The 21515-nt window shown below is 45.6% G+C and overlaps 1 protein-coding gene across 1 annotated transcript in view; it reads left to right on the top strand.

The window, feature by feature from the left end:
- Positions 1-17960, top strand: part of LOC124716827 (luciferin sulfotransferase-like) — a 59127-nt gene extending 41167 nt beyond the window's left edge. The window contains exons 4-6 of the mRNA XM_047243380.1: positions 3634-3754; positions 8544-8638; positions 17649-17960. Of these exons, the coding sequence (XP_047099336.1) occupies positions 3634-3754; positions 8544-8638; positions 17649-17960 (528 nt within the window). The remainder of the gene's footprint in view (positions 1-3633; positions 3755-8543; positions 8639-17648) is intronic.
- Positions 17961-21515: the final 3555 nt, after the last annotated feature.

Genomic DNA, 21515 nt, shown 5'->3' on the forward strand with positions numbered 1-21515 from the left:
GTCCCCTAGAACTTAGAACTAATTAAACCTAACTAACCTAAGGACATCACACACATCCATGACCGAGGCAGGATTCGAACTTGCGACCGTAGCTGTCGCGCCGGCCGAAGTGGCCGTGCGGTTAAAGGCGCTGCAGTCTGGAGCCGCAAGACCGCTACGGTCGCAGGTTCAAATCCTGCCTCGGGCATGGATGTTTGTGATGTCCTTAGGTTAGTTAGGTTTCAAATGGTTCAAATGGCTCTGAGCACTATGGGACTCAACTGCTGTGGTCATTAGTCCCCTAGAACTTAGAACTAGTCAAACCTAACTAACCTAAGGACATCACAAACATCCATGCCCGAGGCAGGATTCGAACCTGCGACCGTAGCGGTCTTGCGGTTCCAGACTGCAGCGCCTTTAACCGCACGGCCACTTCGGCCGGCTTAGTTAGGTTTAACTAGTTCTAAGTTCTAGGGGACTAATGACCTCAGCAGTTGAGTCCCATAGTGCTCAGAGCCATTTGAACCATTTTTGTAGCGGTCGCGCGATTCCAGACTGAAGCGCCTAGGACCCGAGGCAGGATTCGAACCTGCGACCGCAGCAGCCGCGTGGTTCCGGTCTGAAGAGCCTAGAACCGCTCGGCCACCGTGGCCGGCCACAGTTTTAATCTGCCAGGAAGTTTCGTTTCGGCACACACCTCGCTGCAGAGTGAAAACCTCATTCTGGATAATTTCTATAAATTTGGGTGCCCATACGGTAAATAGCTTCTCACTCAAGTAGCGAAAATTTAATTATAACCACCCTGTATTCTAGAGTGGGTCGCGCGAGTGACTTGTAAGCAATCTTCTTCTTTGTCTAACTGCATTTCCTAAGTGTCCCATCAGCAAACGGATGTCTGCCACCTGCTTTATGCGCAACCGAACCTATATGACCTTTCCATTTTTATGAGTTGACGTGTTCCGACTGTGGCTCATTGATATTATAGTTATAGGATAATACGTGTTTCCGTTTTGTGGAGCCCAAAAGTTTACGTTTTTGAGCATTTAAAGCAATTTTCCAATCTCTGCTCCACTTTCAAGTCATATCGAGATCGGACTGAGTATTTGTGCAACCTGTTTCGGACTTTACTTACTTGTAGATAGCGGTGTCGTCTCCGAAAAATGCGAGGCTACTGTATTGTCTGCAAGATGATTAATATAGAACATGAACAGCAAGGGTCCCAGCGAACTTTCCTGGGGCACACCTGAAGTCACTTCCACATTTGACGATGACTCTTCATCCAAGATAACTTGCCGAGTCCTCCCCACCAGAAAATGCTGTATCCAGGCAAAACTTTCACTTGATACCCCATACAGTCGTACTTTTAATAATAAGCTCACACTTAATACTCAGTCAAAATATTTTCTGAAATCAGGAAATACTGTATCTATCCTACTTTCACGATCCAAGGCTTTGGGTATTTCACGTGCGAGAAGTGCGAGTTTGGTTTCACATAACCGATATTTTCGAAATGTAGGGTGGACGCGAGAGAGTTGTCATTCTATTTGAGACACCTCTTTACTTTTGAGTTCAGAATGTATTATAAGATTCTGCCTCAAACTGATGTCTAGGATGTTGAACCGTTTTGTGCATCACTTCTGGTACCGTTCTTATAGACTATTGTGACCTGTGCTTTCTTCTGAACACTGGACGCTGTTTCTTCCTATAGCTATCTACGTTACACAGTAATTAGGAGAGGGGCTAACTCATTCGCATAAGCAATATATAATCAAGTATGGAGCTTTGTGCAGTTTTGGCAATTTCAGCTGTTTCTCAACACCACTGGCACAGATATCCATATGGCTCATCTTTGCAGTGGTGCACCCTAAACAGAGACTACTATCTTTGGCCCGAAAAAAGCGTGTACTTTGAGATTTTTTTTCTCGAGATGTATTATAGATATCAATGAAAAATTTGGTCAAAATGTTTATTGATATTTCCTCTACGAACTGGAATTTTTTCGACCAGAAATGTCGAAGAGCAAAGGCCGAAGTGCCGTCGGAACGAAACTTAATTTCGATGTAGATCTCCACCCTCTGTATGTCACAGGCCAGTCGCCTCGTCTGAAATCAAATCTGAGCTGTCGTTAGTGAAGTATGTAAGATTCTTTAGGAGTTATATCTCGCTTAAGTTATTTGGACCACAGCAAACTAAATGGAGGCCATCTGAAGAAAATAGTTTTTTTTTTCTTCGCTTTTCCGACTTCATTGGCCAAGAAAAAGTATTCATAGTTCATGGATCGGAATACATCTACATCTACATGGATACTCCGCAAATAACATTTAAGTGCCTAGCAGAGGGTTCATCGAACCAGCTTCACAAGTCTCTGTTATTCCAATCTCGTATAGCTCGCGGGAAGAATGAACACCTACATCTTTCCGTACGAGCTCTAATTTCCCTTATTTTATTTTGGTGATCGTTCGTCCCTATGTAACTCGGTGTTAACAAAATATTTCGCATTCGGAAGAGAAAGTTGGTGATTGGAATTTCGTGAGAAGATTCCGTCACAACGAAAAACGCCTTTCTTTTAATGATGTCCATCCCAAATCCTGTATCATTTCTGTGACACTTTCTCCCATATTTCGCACTAATACAAAACGTGGAAAAGTGGTACAACTCCTTGAAAATTTATTTAGCTTCGTCGGAAACAAAGAATCATGCCAATCGGTTCAGTAGATTTGAACTTCAAACGCGTTGTTCTGGAAATGACTTTTTTTTATCGCGCGGTATGGTAATATTGCATTTATCTGTAGTCAAAACTTCAAACGCGTTTTTCTCGAAATTATTATTTTTTTATCGCGTGGTATTACCATACCGCGTGATAAAAAAAAGTCATTTCGAGAAAAAGGCGTTTGAAGTTTTGACTACAGATAAATGCAATATTGTGCAACGTACGTTCAATCTCCTACTCCGGGTCCATAAACTAGTCCTTCCTCTTTGTCATAGAGGGCGTTCTGATCGATCTGGGCCATCCTGCGCTGCTCCATAGCCGCTCGTACGGCCGCTGGCAAGCGGTTTTCGGCCGCTTGAATCCGGTGGTCGCCGAATGCTTGGCGAACTGCGTCGAATAGAGTCCCAGGGTGACGTCCATCGTTGTCATGATCTTCAGAATTGCTGAATACCCTTCGTTGAAGCTGCTCACTGACAGGAAAGTCGCAATCTCCACAGTCTTCGCACCCCATGCTTGGGGGCTAACTTCCAAACACACGCTTTCAAACTCTCATTTGAATTTTGTGTTTCCTCCCAAACACCGGTACAACAAATCGCCCTCCGAAAGAAAAAAACTGGTGCGCGAAAAAGGCCGATTTCAGGCCGGTGCAGTTTTTTTTGTTCAACCGCGAATAGCAAACATTTCCGTTCCGTGTTCGGAAAAACCGTTTCAGGGGTGGATTCTAAACAGTTTTATGGATCCAAAAATGCAATTTTTTAAAAAATATATTTTTTAAACCAAAAGATAGCAAACTTCCCCTTAATGCACTGCCCATGGCAGGAAAATGCTTTTTTTTCAGCATCTTCCTATCCCTAGCCCAACCCTTTGTTTTACATCTATTATGCCGTAGTCTCACTTCCAATGACCCACCACGTTTTACACACTGTGTCCGCTGCGTGTTTCAGATAATGTACATGATGAGGAACCTGAAGGACATGATAGTGTCCTATTATCACCACTACCAGCTGTGGGGTGAGTGTCACCTCAGCCTGGACGAGTTTGCTGAGTGCTTCATGGAAGACATACGTAAGTGACAAGCTTCCAATTATGAACTGACAACCTGTAGGATCGTTTCGGTTCGTTATTGAAGAATCCCGTTGTGGACGATGCAACAAAGAGCCCAGGTAGCCGGGAACAATTGAAACTTTATTACTGCAGGGAAAGTATACAACAGTGTTAGCAGCTGAAACAGCTTCTGAGTGAAAAGATAGTCCTGATTTAATGCAGGTTCTCCGAAACAAGATAACAGTTCTTGAATCTGCATGGGAGGAACAAGAAATGGTTCAAATGGCTCTGAGCACTATGCGACTTAACTTCTGAGGTAATCAGTCGCCTAGAACTTACAACTAATTAAACCTAACTAACCTAAGGACATCACACACATCCATGCCCGAGGCAGGATTCGAACCTGCGACCGTAGCGGTCGCTCGGTTCCAGACTGTAGCACCTAGAACCGCACGGCCACTCCGGCCGGCCTGGGAGGAACACTGTCAGCCATTATCGAGAATAATGGTTCTCGAATCTACAGGCAAGTGCAGTGTCGGTCATTATCAAGGAGCCGGCCGCGGTGGTCTCGCGGTTCTAGGCGCTCAATGCGGAACTGCGCGACTGCTACGGTCACAGGTTCGAATCCTGCCTCGGGCATGGATGTGTGTGATGTCCTTAGGTTAGTCAGGTTTAATTAGTTCTAAGTTCTAGGGGACTGATGACCTAAGATGTTAAGTCCCATAGTGCTCAGAGCCATTTGAACCATTTGAACCATTATCAAGGGTAAGCGTTCGTGAATCTACAAGGAAGTAACACTGTCTGTAACTTTTGAAAATAACGGTTCCTGAATCTACAAGCAAGGTACATTGTTGGCCACTGCCGAGAACAGTTCTTGAGTCATGAAGCAAAATACACTGTCAGTCTTTACGTAGAACGACGGTTCTTAAATCTACGAGCAAGGTACATTGTTGGTTACTATCTAGAATATTATCACTAACAGAATTCTTGTCTGTGAACTACAGCTTAGCTTCCTTCCACAAACGAATAACTTGTTGCTCGCACGTGTCTTTCCACGTGTCCACATGCTGCTGAACATGCACGTTGTGAAAGTTTTGATACAAATTCATGTTGCACGCAGTAACATCGGCTTTATACGCGTCGCAGAGCATCATGGCTGCCTCACTGACTAACACACAATGATTCAGACCGGCGTGGCAGGGAACTCGCCGAATGAAATCTGACACTTGTTTCAAATTGGGGAATCCTCGGCATGCACAAGTGTAAAGCATTCAGTTCTAGAGATGGGGCAAATGATTGTTTCAGAGTATCGGTTATGGCGATAACTGCTATTTTTTTGTAGTAGTTAGTTTAAGAAAAAAAGAAAAGAAAACCGAATGCCCCAAATGGGGATACAGTCAACTCCCTTCACCCGCAGAACAAGAGCTACTAGATTTTCCTGATTGCATACCCGCTAACTCCTACTTAGAATAATTTTCCTCCGATGTACTGATGTATTTCTTATGGCTGGGACTTTCGCTGCTTAATCTCTAGGCAGTCCGGTCTCTTAAGGCAGCCAATTAGCAATGCCTCGTAGCGCGTCGACCCTGCTGTGTGAAATCACAGCCCATTTCGGAACTTTTTTGTTACTTAATATTTTTCAATTTTTTGTGTTATTGTGATGCTGTAACTAAATATGCGAACGTACGTTGAGATATTTAACTGTTTTTATTTGGTTTGGTAGCCACGCAAGTTGATTCTGGCTAACAGCTACTGCATACAGGTTAACGGCAACTGCAAGAGTGGTAGGGAGTGGATCACATTAAGGACAATACCAATCTAGTTATTTGTGAGCTCAGTAAAACCCCCTGACTGCCGGCGGTTACTTCCGTGAAGGAATGAAAATACTTGTTTTACTCCAGTCTCTGGGAATATACAAAAAATAAGTTTTAAACTAAAACATAGTAGGGAGTTTTATCTTAAACTAAGCTATCACAGCAAAAAGCTCCCAAAAGCCGCGCGTGATTAGCCGAGCGGTCTAGGGCGCTGCAGTCTTGGACTGTGCGGCTGGTCCCGGCGGAGGTTCGAGTCCTCCCTCGGGCATGGGTGTGTGTGTTTGTCCTTAGGATAATTTAGGTTAAGTAGTGTGTAAGCTTAGGGACTGATGACCTTAGCAGTTAAGTCCCATAAGATTTCACACACATTTGAACATTTGAACTCCCAAAACGTTACAACAGAGACGATTTTAGCTGAAAGGAAAAATAACATAGAAAATAAATATGCTGGAATAGCATGGAATGTGGTCTGGAAAAACATCAGTAGTGATGTTCTTTCGTCTAACGTGAGAACAGCGTGGTACAAGGTAGTCAATAACATCATCGGCACTAATGAGCGTCTCTTTGCCATCGGTTTAAGTGTGCCTCGTCGGTACACATGTGGAGATAAGATTATCAACTGGAGGTGGACCAGGGAGAAAAATGCTCAAATAACAATAAGTTCAGCAAGCAATGTACCAAATAACATTTTCTTCAGACCAGAAGAAATTTACTACCCTCAGGCAAAAAATAACACAGTGAGTTAGTTAATGGGCAAACATACAAGTTACATTTTTGACAATATTGGGAGCGATGAATATATTGAATATAAGATGTATATGGAAAATGAATTCGAGAAAACACTTAAGTATCAGAATCACAACAATAAATACAGTAACATGTCTTCAACAGAATGGGTATAGGTTAGGAACACGCGGATTTCTCGTGGAGAGTGGATGGGTTGGGTCACGTTCCCGACCCTAATCTCACCTGCAAGCCACACATGAAAGATAAATAGTAGTGCAGTAGATACAAGAATATGACGGCAAACATCTGGTGTCTGTTCTAAAGGAAGATCTTGAACTCCCTAAGGATGCGTTTATAAGGCTGGAACTGACAAAAACAACAAGGCAGTGAACGTTTCTGCGATGTCGCTGTTCGGGACTGATCTTCTGTCCACGTAATTTACCCTGAAAGGAACACACATCAAGGATTTACTGAATGATTAATTTGAGTCTGGAAAATGATGATGAGGAACCTCAGGCTGCAGAAGAAGAAAATGTGCATGCTGAACTGCCACCAGTAGAAGGTGACAGTGAAGGTGCTAAATGTGAGCTACTGCTAAAGACGGAATATTAGTCCTCATTCTAGGAATGCTGTAGTTTATGGCTGCAATTCTCTGTCACCTTATTTATGTCATTTCATTGTAAGCTAAAAAGAAACCGGAGTCCAGGATACAGTTATCAGCTTCCATGTTAAACGTAGTGGTATCCCGTAACTGCCAGAGAAAAATAACTGTGAGCTAAAAGTAACTGCCACAAAAAAATAACTTATAGGCATACTCATCTACTGATGGTTATTCTCACAGTCCCACAAATTACTTATGGCCACTCTACACAATTAGATAGCATGAATCGAATGCACACACTTCGATAAACAAATGACGCCCAGTCTGGCAGTTATTTCCATGAGCTGTAGAGTACATCATAGATGGTCGGTCCCCCTGCTTTGTTCATTTGTCGGTGGTCAGATCTCAGATAACGCCAAGGCATAGTACGCACTAGGATAAACAGGTGGCACTACACACTATTGGCAGTCATCAAATCAACTGCTAGGCACAGATGAGCGGTTTTTACAGTAACTGCTACTTCTCAGTAACTGGTTATTTGTATAATTAAAGTTATATTTTGCCACCGCTCTTCAGTTCATTTCAGGCCATAAAGATTGCTGTCACTTTAATATTGTTAATGCTCTGGATTAATTTTATAAAACGAAACTTGATCCATTATAATAATGTATAGTCTCTTAATTAAAGGCTGACTTGAGGCTTTTATTGACCGCCCCCCTTTGAATGAGATTCGCTGAGATTTTGCCGCACTCCTCCCGCACCCCATTTTGAGCTGACGTAAGTAAGGGACGTCCCCTTAATTACTGCTAAAAGTAGACCAAGTTATTTTCGTGTAATCTCTTTAAAATCGTAGTTAGTAACCCTGTATTTATGTTGTTGTTGTTGTCGTTGTTGTGGTCTTCAGTCCTGAGACTGGTTTGATGCAGCTCTCCATGCGACTCTATCCTGTGCAAGCTTCTTCATCTCCCAGTACGTACTGCAGCCTACATCCTTCTGAATCTGCTTAGTGTATTCATCTCTTGGTCTCCCTCTGCGATTTTTACCCTCCACGCTGCCCTCCAATACTAAATTGGTGATCCCTTGATGCCTCAGAACATGTCCTACCAACCGATCCCTTCTTCTAGTCAAGTTGTGCCACAAACTTCTCTTCTCCCCAATTCTACTCAATACCTCCTCATTAGTTATGTGATCTACCCATCTAATCTTCAGCATTCTTCTGTAGCACCACATTTCGAAAGCTTATATTTTCTTCTTGTCAAAACTATTTATCGTTCAAATTTCACTTCCATACATGGCGACACTCCATTCAAATACTTTCAGAAAAGACTGCCTGACACTTAAATCTATACTCGATGTTAACAAATTTCTCTTCTTCATAAAGGCTTTCCTTGCCATAGCCCGTCTACATTTTATAGCCTCTCTACTTCTACCATCATCAGTTGTTTTGCTCCCCTAATAGCAAAACTCATCTGCTACTTCGTCTCATTTCCTAATCTAATTCCCCCAGCATCACCTGATTTAATTGGACTACATTCTATTATCCCCGTTTTGCTTTTGTTGACGTTCATCTTATATCCTCCGTTCAAAACACTGTCCATTCCGTTCAACTGCTCTTCCAAGTCCTTTGCTGTCTCTGACAGAATTACAATGTATGTTATTTTATTTCCAGCCATGTACCTTCCGTACTGGGAACACGTGGTTCCTTTCTGGAACATGCGCCAGGAGCCCCACGTCCTGTTCTACAGCTACGAGGAAATGAAAGAGGTACGTATACGTTCCGCAAGACAATTGTGGTTACGCTTTAAAGTTTCGTCTGTGCTTGATACCAAATCTGCCTAAAAAGTAACATATCAAAGAAAACAAAGGATACAAACAGGATACTTTCTATTTTTATTGCATGCTAAGCTATTGTGAATAGGGAAAATCTGTCATCGGTTGCATTTACTTTCTTAGCGAAGCACATTCATTGGTAATGCTGTAAACATTTTGGGAGAAAAAGCAATAAGGTGGGTTCTAGAAGCTATTGAAAAGAAACCAATGAGTTGCAACGATTCATCTGCTCCACACATACCCTATGTGATCAAAATTATCCGGACACCTGGCTGAAAATGACTTACAAGTTCGTGGTGCCCTCCATCGGTAATGTTGGAATTCAATATGGTGTTGGTCCACCCTTAGCCTTGATGATAGCTTGCACTCTCACAGGCATACGTTCAATCAGGTTCTGGAAGGTTTCTTGGGGAATGGCAGCCTATTCTTCACGGAATGCTGCTCTGAGTTGAGGTATCGATGTCGGTCGGTGAGGCCTGGCATGAAGTCGGCGTTCCAAAACATCCCAAAGGTGTTCTATACGATCCAGGTCAGGACTCTGTGCAGGACAGTGCATTACAGGGATGTTGCTGTCGTGCAATCACTCCGCCACAGGCCGTGCATTATGAACAGGTGCTCGTGTTGAAAGATGCAATCGCCCTACCCGAATTGGTTTTCAACAGTGGGAAGCAAGAAGGTGCTTAAACAATCAATGAAGGCCTTTTCTGTGATAGTGCAACGCAAAACAACAAGGGTTGCAAGCACCCTCCATGAAAAACACTACCACACCTTAACACCACCGCCTCCGAATTATACTGTTGGCACTACACACGAAGGCAGACGATGTTCACCGGGCATGCGCCATACCCACACTCTGCCATCGGATCGCCACATTGTGTACCGTAATTGGTGACTCCACACAACGTTTTCTCACTATTCAATCGTCCAATGTTTACGCTCCTTACACCGAGCGAGGCGTCGTTTGACATTTACCGGCGTGATGTGTGGCTTATGAACTGCCGCTCGACCATGAAATCCAAGTTTTCTCACTTCTCAGTTTGGAATTCCTGTGTTATGGACTGGATAGATGCCTGCCTATTACACATTACGACCCTCTTCAATTGTCGGCGGTCTCTGTCAGTCAATAGACGAAGTTGCCGGTACGCTTTTGTGCTGTACGTGCCCCTTCACGTTTCGACTTCACTATAACATCGGAAACAATGGACCTAGGGATATGTAGGAGTGTGGAAATCTCGCGTACAGACGTATGACACAAGTGACCCCCAATCACCTGAGTACGATCGAAATCCGTCAAATCCGCGGAGCGCCCCATTCTGCTCTCTCACGAAGTCTAATGACTACTGAGCTAATTCTGGATTGTTCCGATGTCTTCCCTTAATCCGACCAGGTAGGTATCCCATACACTCTATCGGTAGTCAAGAATGGTTCGCACTATTGTTGTGTAAGTGTTCACCTTTATACACTACTGGCTATTAAAATTGCTACACCACGAAGTTGACGTGCTACAGACGCGAAATTTAACGGACAGGAAGAAGATGCTGTGATATGCAAATGATTAGCTTTTCAGAGCATTCACACAAGGTTGGCGCCGGTGGCGACACCTACAACGTGCTGACATGAAGAAAGTTTCCAACCGATTTCTCATACACAAACAGCAGTTGACCGCCGTTGCCTGGTGAAACGTTGTTGTAATGCCTCGTGTAAGGAGGAGAAACGCGTACCATCACGTTTCCGACTTTCATAAAGAGCGGATTGTAGCCTATCGCAATTGCGGTTTATCGTATCGTGACATTTCTGCTCGCGTTGGTCGAGATCCAATGACTGTTAGTATAATATGGAATCGGTGGGTTCAGGAGGGTAATACGGAACACCGTGCAGTCGAGATGACAGGCATCTTATCCACATGACTGTAATGGATCGTGCAGCCACGTATCGATCCCTGAGTCAACACATGGGGACTGAAGCGCCTAGAACCGCTCGGCCACCGCTGCCGGCACTACATGTTCAATGCGTGTTTCTTCATCAGCTGAAGTTTACACAACATTGGGAAAACCTCAAAGCCGATTGTTGTTGTTGTGTTGTTCAGTCCTGAGACTGGTTTGATGCAGCTCTCCATGCTACTCTATGCTGTGCAAGCTTCTTCATCTCCCAGTACCTACTGCAACCTACATCCCTCTGTATCTGCTTAGTGTATCCATCTCTTGGTCTCCCTCTACGATTTTTACCCTCCACGTTGCCCTCCAATACTAAATTGGTGATCCCTTGATGCCTCAGAACATGTCCTACTAACCGATCCCTTCTTCTAGTCAAGTTGTGCCACAAACTTCTCTTCTCCCTAATCCTATTCAATACTTCCTCATTAGTTATGTGATCTACCCATCTAATTTTCAGCATTCTTCTGTAGCACCACATTTCGAAAGCTTCTATCTCTTCTTGTCCAAACTAGTTATCGTCCATGTTTCACTTCCATACATGGCTACACTCCATACAAATACTTTCAGAAACGACTTCCTGACACTCAAATCTATACTCGATGTTAACAAATTTCTCTTCTTCAGAACCGCTTTCCTCGCCACTGCCAGTCTACATTTTATATCCTCTCTACTTCGACCATCATCAGTTATTTTCCTCCCCAAATAGTAGAACTCCTTTACTACTTTAAGTGTCTCATTTCCTAATCTAATTCCCTCAGAATCACCCGACTTAATTCGACTACATTCCATTAGCCTCGTTTTGCTTTTGTTGACGTTCATCTTATATCCTCCGTTCAAAACACTGTCCATTCCGTTCAACTGCTCTTCCAAGTCCTTTGCTGTCTCTGACAGAATTACAATGTCATCGGCGAACCTCAAAGTTTTTATTTCTTCTCCATGGATTTTAATACCTACTCCGAATTTTTCTTTTGTTTCCTTCACTGCTTGCTCAATGTACAGATTGAATAACATCGCTAGGCCACCGCTGCCGGCACTACATGTTCAATGCGTGTTTCTTCACCAGCTGAAGTATATACAACGCTGGGAAAACCTCAAAGCCGATTATCTCTGAAAATATATAAAAACATTAAGAATAGCCTATTTCTCGGCACTTTTTAACCGTGTTCCATGCGCATGTTTCACTACGGAACAAAAAGCAGCCTCAGCCATTTTCATACTGCGCATTAACAGCGCGAGAATCAGACTACAACGCTGCAGAGGCTGTGACTGTACACCATTTTTGAAATAAAAACTATGTAGCTAAAGCGTGATTAAGAAAAACGTTGATGTCTCTTAATACATTGGATTATCTTAAAGTTCCATTTAATGTAACTTAGTAATAAGATATGTAATACATAAGTAGGACCTACTTGCAATAGCGTAACATCAGTGTACGTGTGCTATGGCTTCTGACCAATCATCGCGTTTGTGTTTGTTTACATCAGGTTTATTCTTGTGATGAACGGATTTTAAGCAAGGTCGCATTAAAGCTAAGTATTATGTAGGCTGGTCAGGTCCATACAATGGTCCGATGTTTGTTCCCCAATGGTGATGCTGTGTTCTAAGAAAACAGGTCACAAACACCACACTGTCCGAGACCAGTTTTGTGAGCTCAGAGTGACACTGCCTATTGGCTTCTGTCTCGCGTTCTTCTGCGACGTTCATCTGATGATTTTACTGCAGCACGAGTGTTATTCAGTGGTATTCTCAAAGCTTCACTCTCCATTGCTGGCGAGGGTTTCTCGGCGGTCATTTCCGGTGCGGTTCTCCTCTTGCCACCTGGGACGGTCGTTCGCTACAGCACGGGAAGCCAGGATCCGTTTACCTTAAGGCTTCCTTCTTTCTTGTTGAAGTTATTCCCGTGTTTTTGTATTTCCATAGCCTCTTTGAACAAGCGGGTGTGATAGTGCTTCTCTACAGCCGGAACTTCCGTGTCGGCGAATTTTATTACGTGGTCGGCCTCACTCAGTGCGTGCTCTGCCACGGCCGATTTCTCCACCTGCCCCAACCTGCAATGTCGCTTACGTTTTTTGATCCTGGTGTTGATCGTCCAGCCGGCCGGTGTGGCCAAGCGGTTAAAGGCGCTACAGTCTGGAACCGCGTGGCCGCTACGGTCGCAGGTTCGAATCCTGCCTCGGGCATGGACGTGTGTGATGTCCTTAGGTTAGTTAGGTTTAAGTAGTTCTAACTTCTAGGGGACTGATGACCTTAGAAGTTAAGTCCCATAGTGCTCAGAGCCATTTGAACCATTTTTGATCGTCCAGTCATTCCGACATAAACTTTTCCCTATGTGCGTGGTATACGGTACATTCCCGACATTGAAAGTGGGTCCCTTTTCTGATTTGCCGATCTAAGACGCTCTTTGACCTCCTTTGTCGGTTTGAAACTCTTCTTTACTCCGTGTTTGCGCAATATACGACCGATTCTGTCCGTCAGTCTGGGAATGTGAAACCTCGTTGGTAGGTACTCAGAGAGCGCACAGGGTAAGGTTACGATTGAGGATGGGGCTTAAACAGTTACTGTGAGTTTCACAATCAAACACATAACATTATTTTTCTTCACAATCAAACACATAACTTTATTTTTCTAAGAACCACTTATTTACACATTGCTTCAAAATATCACAATTAGACAATACGGCTGAAGGCCTAGTTAAAGTAAACTTGAGATGCTTTCTGAGCTGAAGGCCCAAAACCACACGAAAAACAAGAACGGCTGAAGGCCTGGCTTAGAAATCAAAAGCAATTAAAACTAGAGCATAAAATTTTAAAAAATGCAATTGAAAGCAATTAGCAGCTGAAGGCCTACACTACATGTTCGAAGAATAACTATAATTAAAAAGCATTAATGAACAACTTTTTCTAACCAAGAAATTTCTTTTTAAACTTACAACAGCACAGCCTAATAATGAAATATTAACTTATTGCACGGCTGAAGGCCACAAACAAATTTGAAACAACGGCTAAAGGCCTGAACACCAAGTCAGACAAGCAATTTAAAATAAACCCCTTCCTTCTTATAAAAAATTCTCCTTTAAAGAATACACAGGGCTGACGGCCTTATTAAAAGGGGTTCACGTATATCCTCGGCTGAAAGCCACACATAACAGATCGAACAACTAACGGCTTAGGGCATGGATTACAAACTATTTCAGATAGAACAAATTTTAAGCAAAAAATATTTTTTAAAATAAAAATATTTTTTAAATTAAAATTAATTTAAGATGGCTGAAGGCTTTTATGTAATATTTAAAAAGAACTGAATTAATACACGGCCGAAGGCCTCACACAATACTTCAAACTAAAACGAAAATCACAATCTAAAACAAACAGAATAAGTGGTGTTCAGAAGTGTTCCAAGGGTCGGCCTGAGAAGATAGCTCAAACGTAAGGTGAGATGAGACAGGCAGCCAAGAGTTGAAGTTAAATAATCGGATGGCAACCCAAACTACGGACGGCCCAAGGACTGACCAATAATGTAACCAATTCCCTTTCATCCGACTAATGGCACAACGATGGAAAATATTGGCCGAGGACAAGGATACGAACAGCACTACATTTTCATAAATTGGCGTCTAAAAACAGCCAAGGAAACAATAACCACTCTAAGCAAAATATGAACCAAATAACTTAAAAGACTGCCGAACTACACGCTGTGCCGGACAGCATCAGCACGACAAGGAAAAGGCACACTACCAGAAAACCACGCTAACGACCAGGGCAGGTAACTGGGGCATTAAAGGCCACAGGGTAGAAAATACCGCTGGTGCGCTTCACTAACAAGTAACAGTCAGTTTAATAATTAATCACAATATAGGAAGACGGCTGCAAGATTTCACCGACTCCAACACGTCATACGTTTCTGCTAGCCCAAACGACCCAGGGAGTAACAACCCGCAAATGAACGACGAGATGTCGCAGCAGTTGAGGTTTCATAACAGGTTAACTGGTCACTCAACTTCAGCGTCCAGGTTCGGTGGGCAACGAACTCTGTCGGTCTCGCAGCTAGCGCCTCACGATCCGACAGCGCGTGCCCGCCGCCAGCGGTCCCGGCCTGGCTTTGCGCCGCAGAGACTTCCTCGCTGCTCTGTCCCAACCGACTGACCACCACCCACACCACCACCACCACGCAAAAATGCTAGCGGTCACACCAAAGATAGTACGACAGTACTAGTCTCGATAAGCGCTGCTGCTACCACTCAAGGAGGCAAGCCAACAACTTCGTTACGCCAGTAAGTAAGGAAGAAACAAGACGCCACTTGATGTGAAAAAATGCCAAAGAACAAACGGCATGAACGCGAGCCGCACACGGCTCAGAATGTATGGCACCAAGGATGTACCCGACATTTGTCTTTCTGATTTGTCGCTTCGCTGAGTGTTTGGCTCTGTTGCATTTGTAACGTAACTTGTGGAGTGCCCATTGCTCCTCAGAACACTTTCCAGGTGTTGCATGTCGCCTCTGAGGTGCTGCGGCTCACATATTCGTCCTGCTCGCGTTACGAGCGTGTTAATCATGCCTCTTTTCTGGCTCGGGTGGTGGTTTGACAGTCTGTGCAGGTATCGGTCCGTGTGTGTCGGTTTTCGATACACGCTGTGTCCCAGGTTTTCGCCATCCCTTGCGACCAGCACATCTAGAAATGATACTTTCTTGTCCTTTTGTACTTCCACCACTTCTAGATGTGCTGTGGCACAATCGGAATCACACTACACTGAAATTTCAGCGTAACTAAGCAAGTTAGTGGCAAGTAGCGCCAGAATATGGCCAAGTAATACATACAAAGATGAGCCTGAAATTCTTGCCGCGCGGGGTAGCCGTGATGTCTTAGGCGACTTTTACGGTTCGCGCGGCTCCCCCCATCCTAGGTTCGAATCCTCCCTCGGTCATGGGTGTATGTGTTGTCTTTAGCGTAAGTTTAAGTAAAGTAGTGTGTAAGCCTAGGGAACGATGACCTAATCAGTTTGGTCCAATAGTCCTTACCACAAATTTCCAATTTCCTGAAATTCTTAAAGTAATGAAACAAAAATACACTGCTGGTTGGTGATTTGGGAGAGGGGACCAAAAGCGAGGTCATCCATCCCACTGGATTAGCGAAGGATGGGGAAGGAAGTTGGCCGTACCCTTTCAAGGGGACCATCCCAGCATTTACCTGAAGCGATTTAGGGAAGTCACAGAAAACCTAAATGAGGATGGCCGGACGTGGGTTTGAACCGCAGTCCTCCGGAATGCGAGTTCAGTGTGCTAATCACTGCGCCATCTCGCTCGGTAATACACTGTTCCAGCAACGGAATGAAATTTTACACCCAACGAGACATTTAGAAAACACCCTGTAATCGAAATAAGAAAGTGAGCTGATGGTCCAAACTGCATATGAACTCTCTTGTTTTGCCATCTAACTCACCAAACTAAAGATAATTAAAACATCATTTAAAGTTTTTACGACTAAGTTGACTGCGAAAAGAACGTTATTAGAGTTGTGCGCGAGGAAACAATACGTTCTAATACCTTCATTTTACCATAATGTGAGGAGCTGCATCGAACTACGACCACATAGTTCGCAAACCAGCCAAAGTCTGCTCAATATCACGGAACTAGATGGGCAACAGCTCTCTGTTCAAATTCAGTGGTCAGGTTTTCCTTGGTAGTGACCAACCTGACACTAACTTGCCTTAACTTTCGCTCTAGCTTCCCTTTGCTGAATTCGCTCAGAGTGTTAAGTTACGACAAACTCTACCGTCACTATGTCTCGTCAGTGCTGATCTCGGTATCCTTACCCCAAACTCACCTTCATGCATTCCAACAAACCAGGACCGATACGGAGGGAAGGAAAAAGGGAGGGCAACATGAAAATCAAAACACAAAAGAGTCCATCTTTTCAGCTACCAGGCATAGTACATCAACGAAAAGGAGAATAGTTATTGATATCCCAGCTAACAATATCAAATCGAGCGAATCAACAGAGGCGCTATAGGCTCACAGATTTGTCTCAGATTATACGAGCAGAAGCAGGTAGATACGCCTTTCAAGTTCCTAGAATATTTCGCCTGAATAGGCCATAGGAAAAGGTAAATCACTCTTTAAAGATTTATACGTAGAGTACGACCGACTTTTCAGCAGCAATTTATGGGCTTGTTCGATAGCACAGTGATGCAGTGTGCCGACTGCTACCATGCTTTTTTATTTTTTTTTTAATTTTCGTTATTCCTCGTAGGCCAACGGCCTTGCCGCAATGGTAACACCAATTAACGTCAGATCAGCCGGCCGCGGTGGCCCAGCGGTTCTAGGCGCTCAGTCCGGAACCGCGCGACTGCTACGGTCGCAGGTTCGAATCCTGCCTCGGGCATGGATGTGTGTGATGTCCTTAGGTTAGTTAGGTTTAAGTAGTTCTAAATTCTAGGGGACTGATGACCACAGATGTTAAGTCCCATAGTGCTCAGAGCCATTTGAACCATTTTTTGAACGTCAGATCACCGAAGTTAAGCGCTGTCGGGCTGGGTTAGCACTTGGATGGGTTACCAACCGGTCTGCCGAGCGCTGTTGGCAAGCGGGGTGCACTCAGCCCTTGTGAGGCAAACTGAGGAGCTACTTGATTGAGAATTATTGGCTCTGGACTCGGAAACTGACATACGGCCGGGAGAGCGGTGTGCTGACCACATGCCCCTCCATATCCGCATCCAGTGACGCCTGTGGTCTGAGGATGACACGGCGGCCGGTCGGTAGCCGTTGGGCCTTCCAAGACCTGTTCAGACGGAGTTTTATTCCTTGCAATGTTAAACGACTGATTATGAAATTTATGTAATAAACTAGTTCAGTTCATATTCACAAAATTAATATGTTTAATTTAGTTACGATTATTACTCTTGACAGGCCATAGGATTGCAGCACATTGGTAAAATTTTGGAGGAACCATCACTGCAAACAGCTACGGTCTTGGAATAAAAAACGAGTAACTGAGCTGTGTGTCTGACCCACAGGACTTGGCATTGGTGGTACGGAGAACGGCTGCCTTTTTGGGGAAGCCGATCACAGAAGAGATGGTGGCCCAGTTGGTCGACCATCTGAGCTTCGACAGGATGCGAGACAACCCTGCCGTCAACAACAGCTCCGCCGTGGAGCACATCCGCAAGGAGCACCAGCTGGAGCCAGCTGCCTCCACAGGAAGATCCTTCATGAGGCGCGGCGTCGTGGGCGAGGGTGGGCAGCGGCTCTCCGAGGGCGTTCAGCGACGCCTGGAGCGCTGGACCGAGCAGCGCCTCCAGGGCCGTGGCTACACGGGGCCCCGCTGACTGCTGGGCTGGCACCCACTTCTCTCCAGGAGCGTCTGGAGCGCTGGGCACTCCGCCATTTAAGCGGTACAACGTAGATGGGCACACACACTACTGGCTATTAAACACACTTTTGTGGAAAATCTCTAAAGAAAGGCTAGTGTTGAGCGAATTTACTGATGTATAAAGTCATGTCAGAAACTATAGGCGTTGTCCAGAAAGTAAGTTCCGATCGGTCGTGAAATGGAAACCACAGGTAAAATCCGGTAAAGCTTTGCACAGATGTGTTGGGCAGTGTATCTACTCATACATACTCATAAATTAAGGATAATTGCAGAATGTAGTGCCACACACCGTGGCACTACACAAAACTGGCACTAATAGCATAGGCACACAGGGAACATACACGACACAGATTTGTAAGTCCACGGTATTGGTGATAAGTTGAGAAAACCGTCACGAAACACATATGCTACAAAACGTCACTGTTTCCGGTGCATTTACCCCGACATAAATGTGGGATATGATCACCATGCACACGTACACAGGTATCACAATGGGTTGGCATACTCTGGATCAGGTGGTCGAGCAGCTGCTGGGGTACAGCTTCCCACTCTTGCGCCAGTGCCTGTCTGAGTTCCTGCAGTGTCGTAGGGGTTTGAAGACGTGCAGCGATACGTCGACCGAGAGCATCCCAGACGTGCTCGATGGGGTTTAGGTCTGGAGAACAGGTAGGCCACTCCATTCGCTTGATATCTTCTGTTTCAAGGCACTCCTCCACGATGGCAGCTCGGTGGGACAATGCGTTATCATCCATCACGAGGAAAGTGGGACCCACTTCACCCCTGAAAAGACGGACATTCTGGTGCAAAACGACGTCCCGATACAACTGACCTGTTACAGTTCCTCTGTCAAAGATATGCAGGGGCACCAATCATAATCCCGCTCCACACCATCAAACCATGAACATCATACAGGTCCCTTTCAAGGATCTGGTTCCTGATTCACGCCAGATGAAAACCCGGCGAAAATCACTGTTCAGACTATACCTGGACTCGTCCGTGAACATAACCTCGGACCACTGTTCCAATGAGCATGTACTGTGTTCTCGACACAAGGTTTTACGGGATCTTCTGTGAGTTCAGTGGAATGCAACTTGCAGGGCTCCGGGCGAATAAACCATGTCTGTTCAGTCGATTGTAGACTGTGTGTCTGGAGACAACTGTTCCAGTGGCAGCGTAATGTCCCAAGCAAGGCTACCTGCAGTACTCCGTGGCCCTCTGCAGGCACTGATGGTGAGATATCGGTCTCCTTGTGGTGTTGTAGTCTGTGGGCGCCCCGTACTGCAGCGCCTGGACATGTTTCCTGCCTGCTGGAATCGTTGCCATAATATTGAGATCACATTTTGTGGCACACGGAGAGCGCGTGCTACGACCTGCTGTGTTCGACCAGCCTCCAGTCGCCCTAGTATTCTACCCCTCATAACGTCATCAGTATGTGTTCTTTGAGCCATTTCAACACACAGTCACCATTAGCACATCTGAAAACGACTGCACACTTACTCGCTGCACCATACTCTGACATGCACCAACACACCTCTGCGTATGTGGACTGCTGCTAGCGCCACCGTGCGACGACCGCAGGTCAAATGCGCCGCATGATTATACGTCGAGGTGATTTAAACGCGCAAACCGCCCACCAGTGCGTTGTTTCACCATGTATTAGCATTATCCTTAATTTATGAGCATGAGTGTAGTATGCCCGTCGATCGTGTCGCGTCGGTCTTTACAGTTTTCAGTGAACAGTGAGCACGTAAAGATGTGTAGGGAGTAGCGTCTCCCGCCAAGAGGGCCTGGTTAGAGATTTCGCCTGTGGCATGCAGCCCACATAACACAACTGTCGAGCGGTCCCTTCCTCATGCCAGTTCTCGGCTGCACACTGCAGGGGCAATGAAGACGCTCCTGCAGCGTTTCCGAAGAGAAGTAAAGCACAGGCGGCTGCTTTCTATGATGAGGATATTGGAAAGTTGATACAACACTGCGATAAAACTCGAAGTTTGAGCGGCGACTATGTAGATAAGTACGTGGAAGGTGTATCTAACTGTTGCAAATAAACCTTTCTGGTTTTCACTGTGGTTTCCATTTAGCGACCGATCGAAACTTACTTTCTGGACAACCCTCGAATTTTTGTCACCAAAACGTGGCAAAAAGTTCATATGAGCATGGGTTCTAAAATACTTCGTCAAGTAGGTAAGAAACGATTTATTACTGAGGGCACAAAACTGAGACATTTACCAAATACACTCCTGGAAATGGAAAAAAAGAACACATTGACACCGGTGTGTCAGACCCACCATACTGGCTCCGGACACTGCGAGAGGACTGTACAAGCAATGATCACACGCACGGCACAGCGGACACACCAGGAACCGCGGTGTTGGCCGTCGAATGGCGCTAGCTGCGCAGCATTTGTGCACCGCCGCCGTCAGTGTCAGTCAGTTTGCCGTGGCATACGGAGCTACATCGTAGTCTTTAACACTGGTAGCATGCCGCGACAGCGTGGACGTGAACCGTATGTGCAGTTGACGGACTTTGAGCGAGGGCGTATAGTGGGCATGCGGGAGGCCGGGTGGACGTACCGCCGAATTGCTCAACACGTGGAGCGTGAGGTCTCCACAGTACATCGATGTTGTCGCCAGTGGTCGACAGAAGGTGCACGTGCCCGTCGACCTGGGACCGGACCGCAGCGACGCACGGATGCACGCCAAGACCGTAGGATCCTACGCAGTGCCGTAGGGGACCGCACCGCCACTTCCCAGCAAATTAGGGACACTGTTGCTCCTGGGGTATCGGCGAGGACCATTCGCAACCGTCTCCATGAAGCTGGGCTACGGTCCCGCACACTGTTAGGCCGTCTTCCGCTCACGCCCCAACATCGTGCAGCCCGCCTCCAGTGGTGTCGCGACAGGCGTGAATGGAGGGACGAATGGAGACGTGTCGTCTTCAGCGATGAGAGTCGCTTCTGCCTTGGTGCCAATGATGGTCGTATGCGTGTTTGGCGCCGTGCAGGTGAGCGCCACAATCAGGACTGCATACGACCGAGGCACACAGGGCCAACACCCGGCATCATGGTGTGGGGAGCGATCTCCTACACTGGCCGTACACCACTGGTGATCGTCGAGGGGACACTGAATAGTGCACGGTACATCCAAACCGTCATCGAACCCATCGTTCTACCATTCCTAGACCGGCAAGGGAACTTGCTGTTCCAACAGGACAATGCACGTCCGCATGTATCCCGTGCCACCCAACGTGCTCTAGAAGGTGTAAGTCAACTACCCTGGCCAGCAAGATCTCCGGATCTGTCCCCCATTGAGCATGTTTGGGACTGGATGAAGCGTCGTCTCATGCGGTCTGCACGTCCAGCACGAACGCTGGTCCAACTGAGGCGCCAGGTGGAACTGGCATGGCAAGCCGTTCCACAGGACTACATCCAGCTTCTCTACGATCGTCTCCATGGGAGAATAGCAGCCTGCATTGCTGCGGAAGGTGGATATACACTGTACTAGTGCCGACA

This window comes from Schistocerca piceifrons, chromosome 9 (assembly GCF_021461385.2).
Source record: "Schistocerca piceifrons isolate TAMUIC-IGC-003096 chromosome 9, iqSchPice1.1, whole genome shotgun sequence".
Classification (NCBI taxonomy): Eukaryota; Metazoa; Arthropoda; class Insecta; order Orthoptera; family Acrididae; genus Schistocerca; species Schistocerca piceifrons.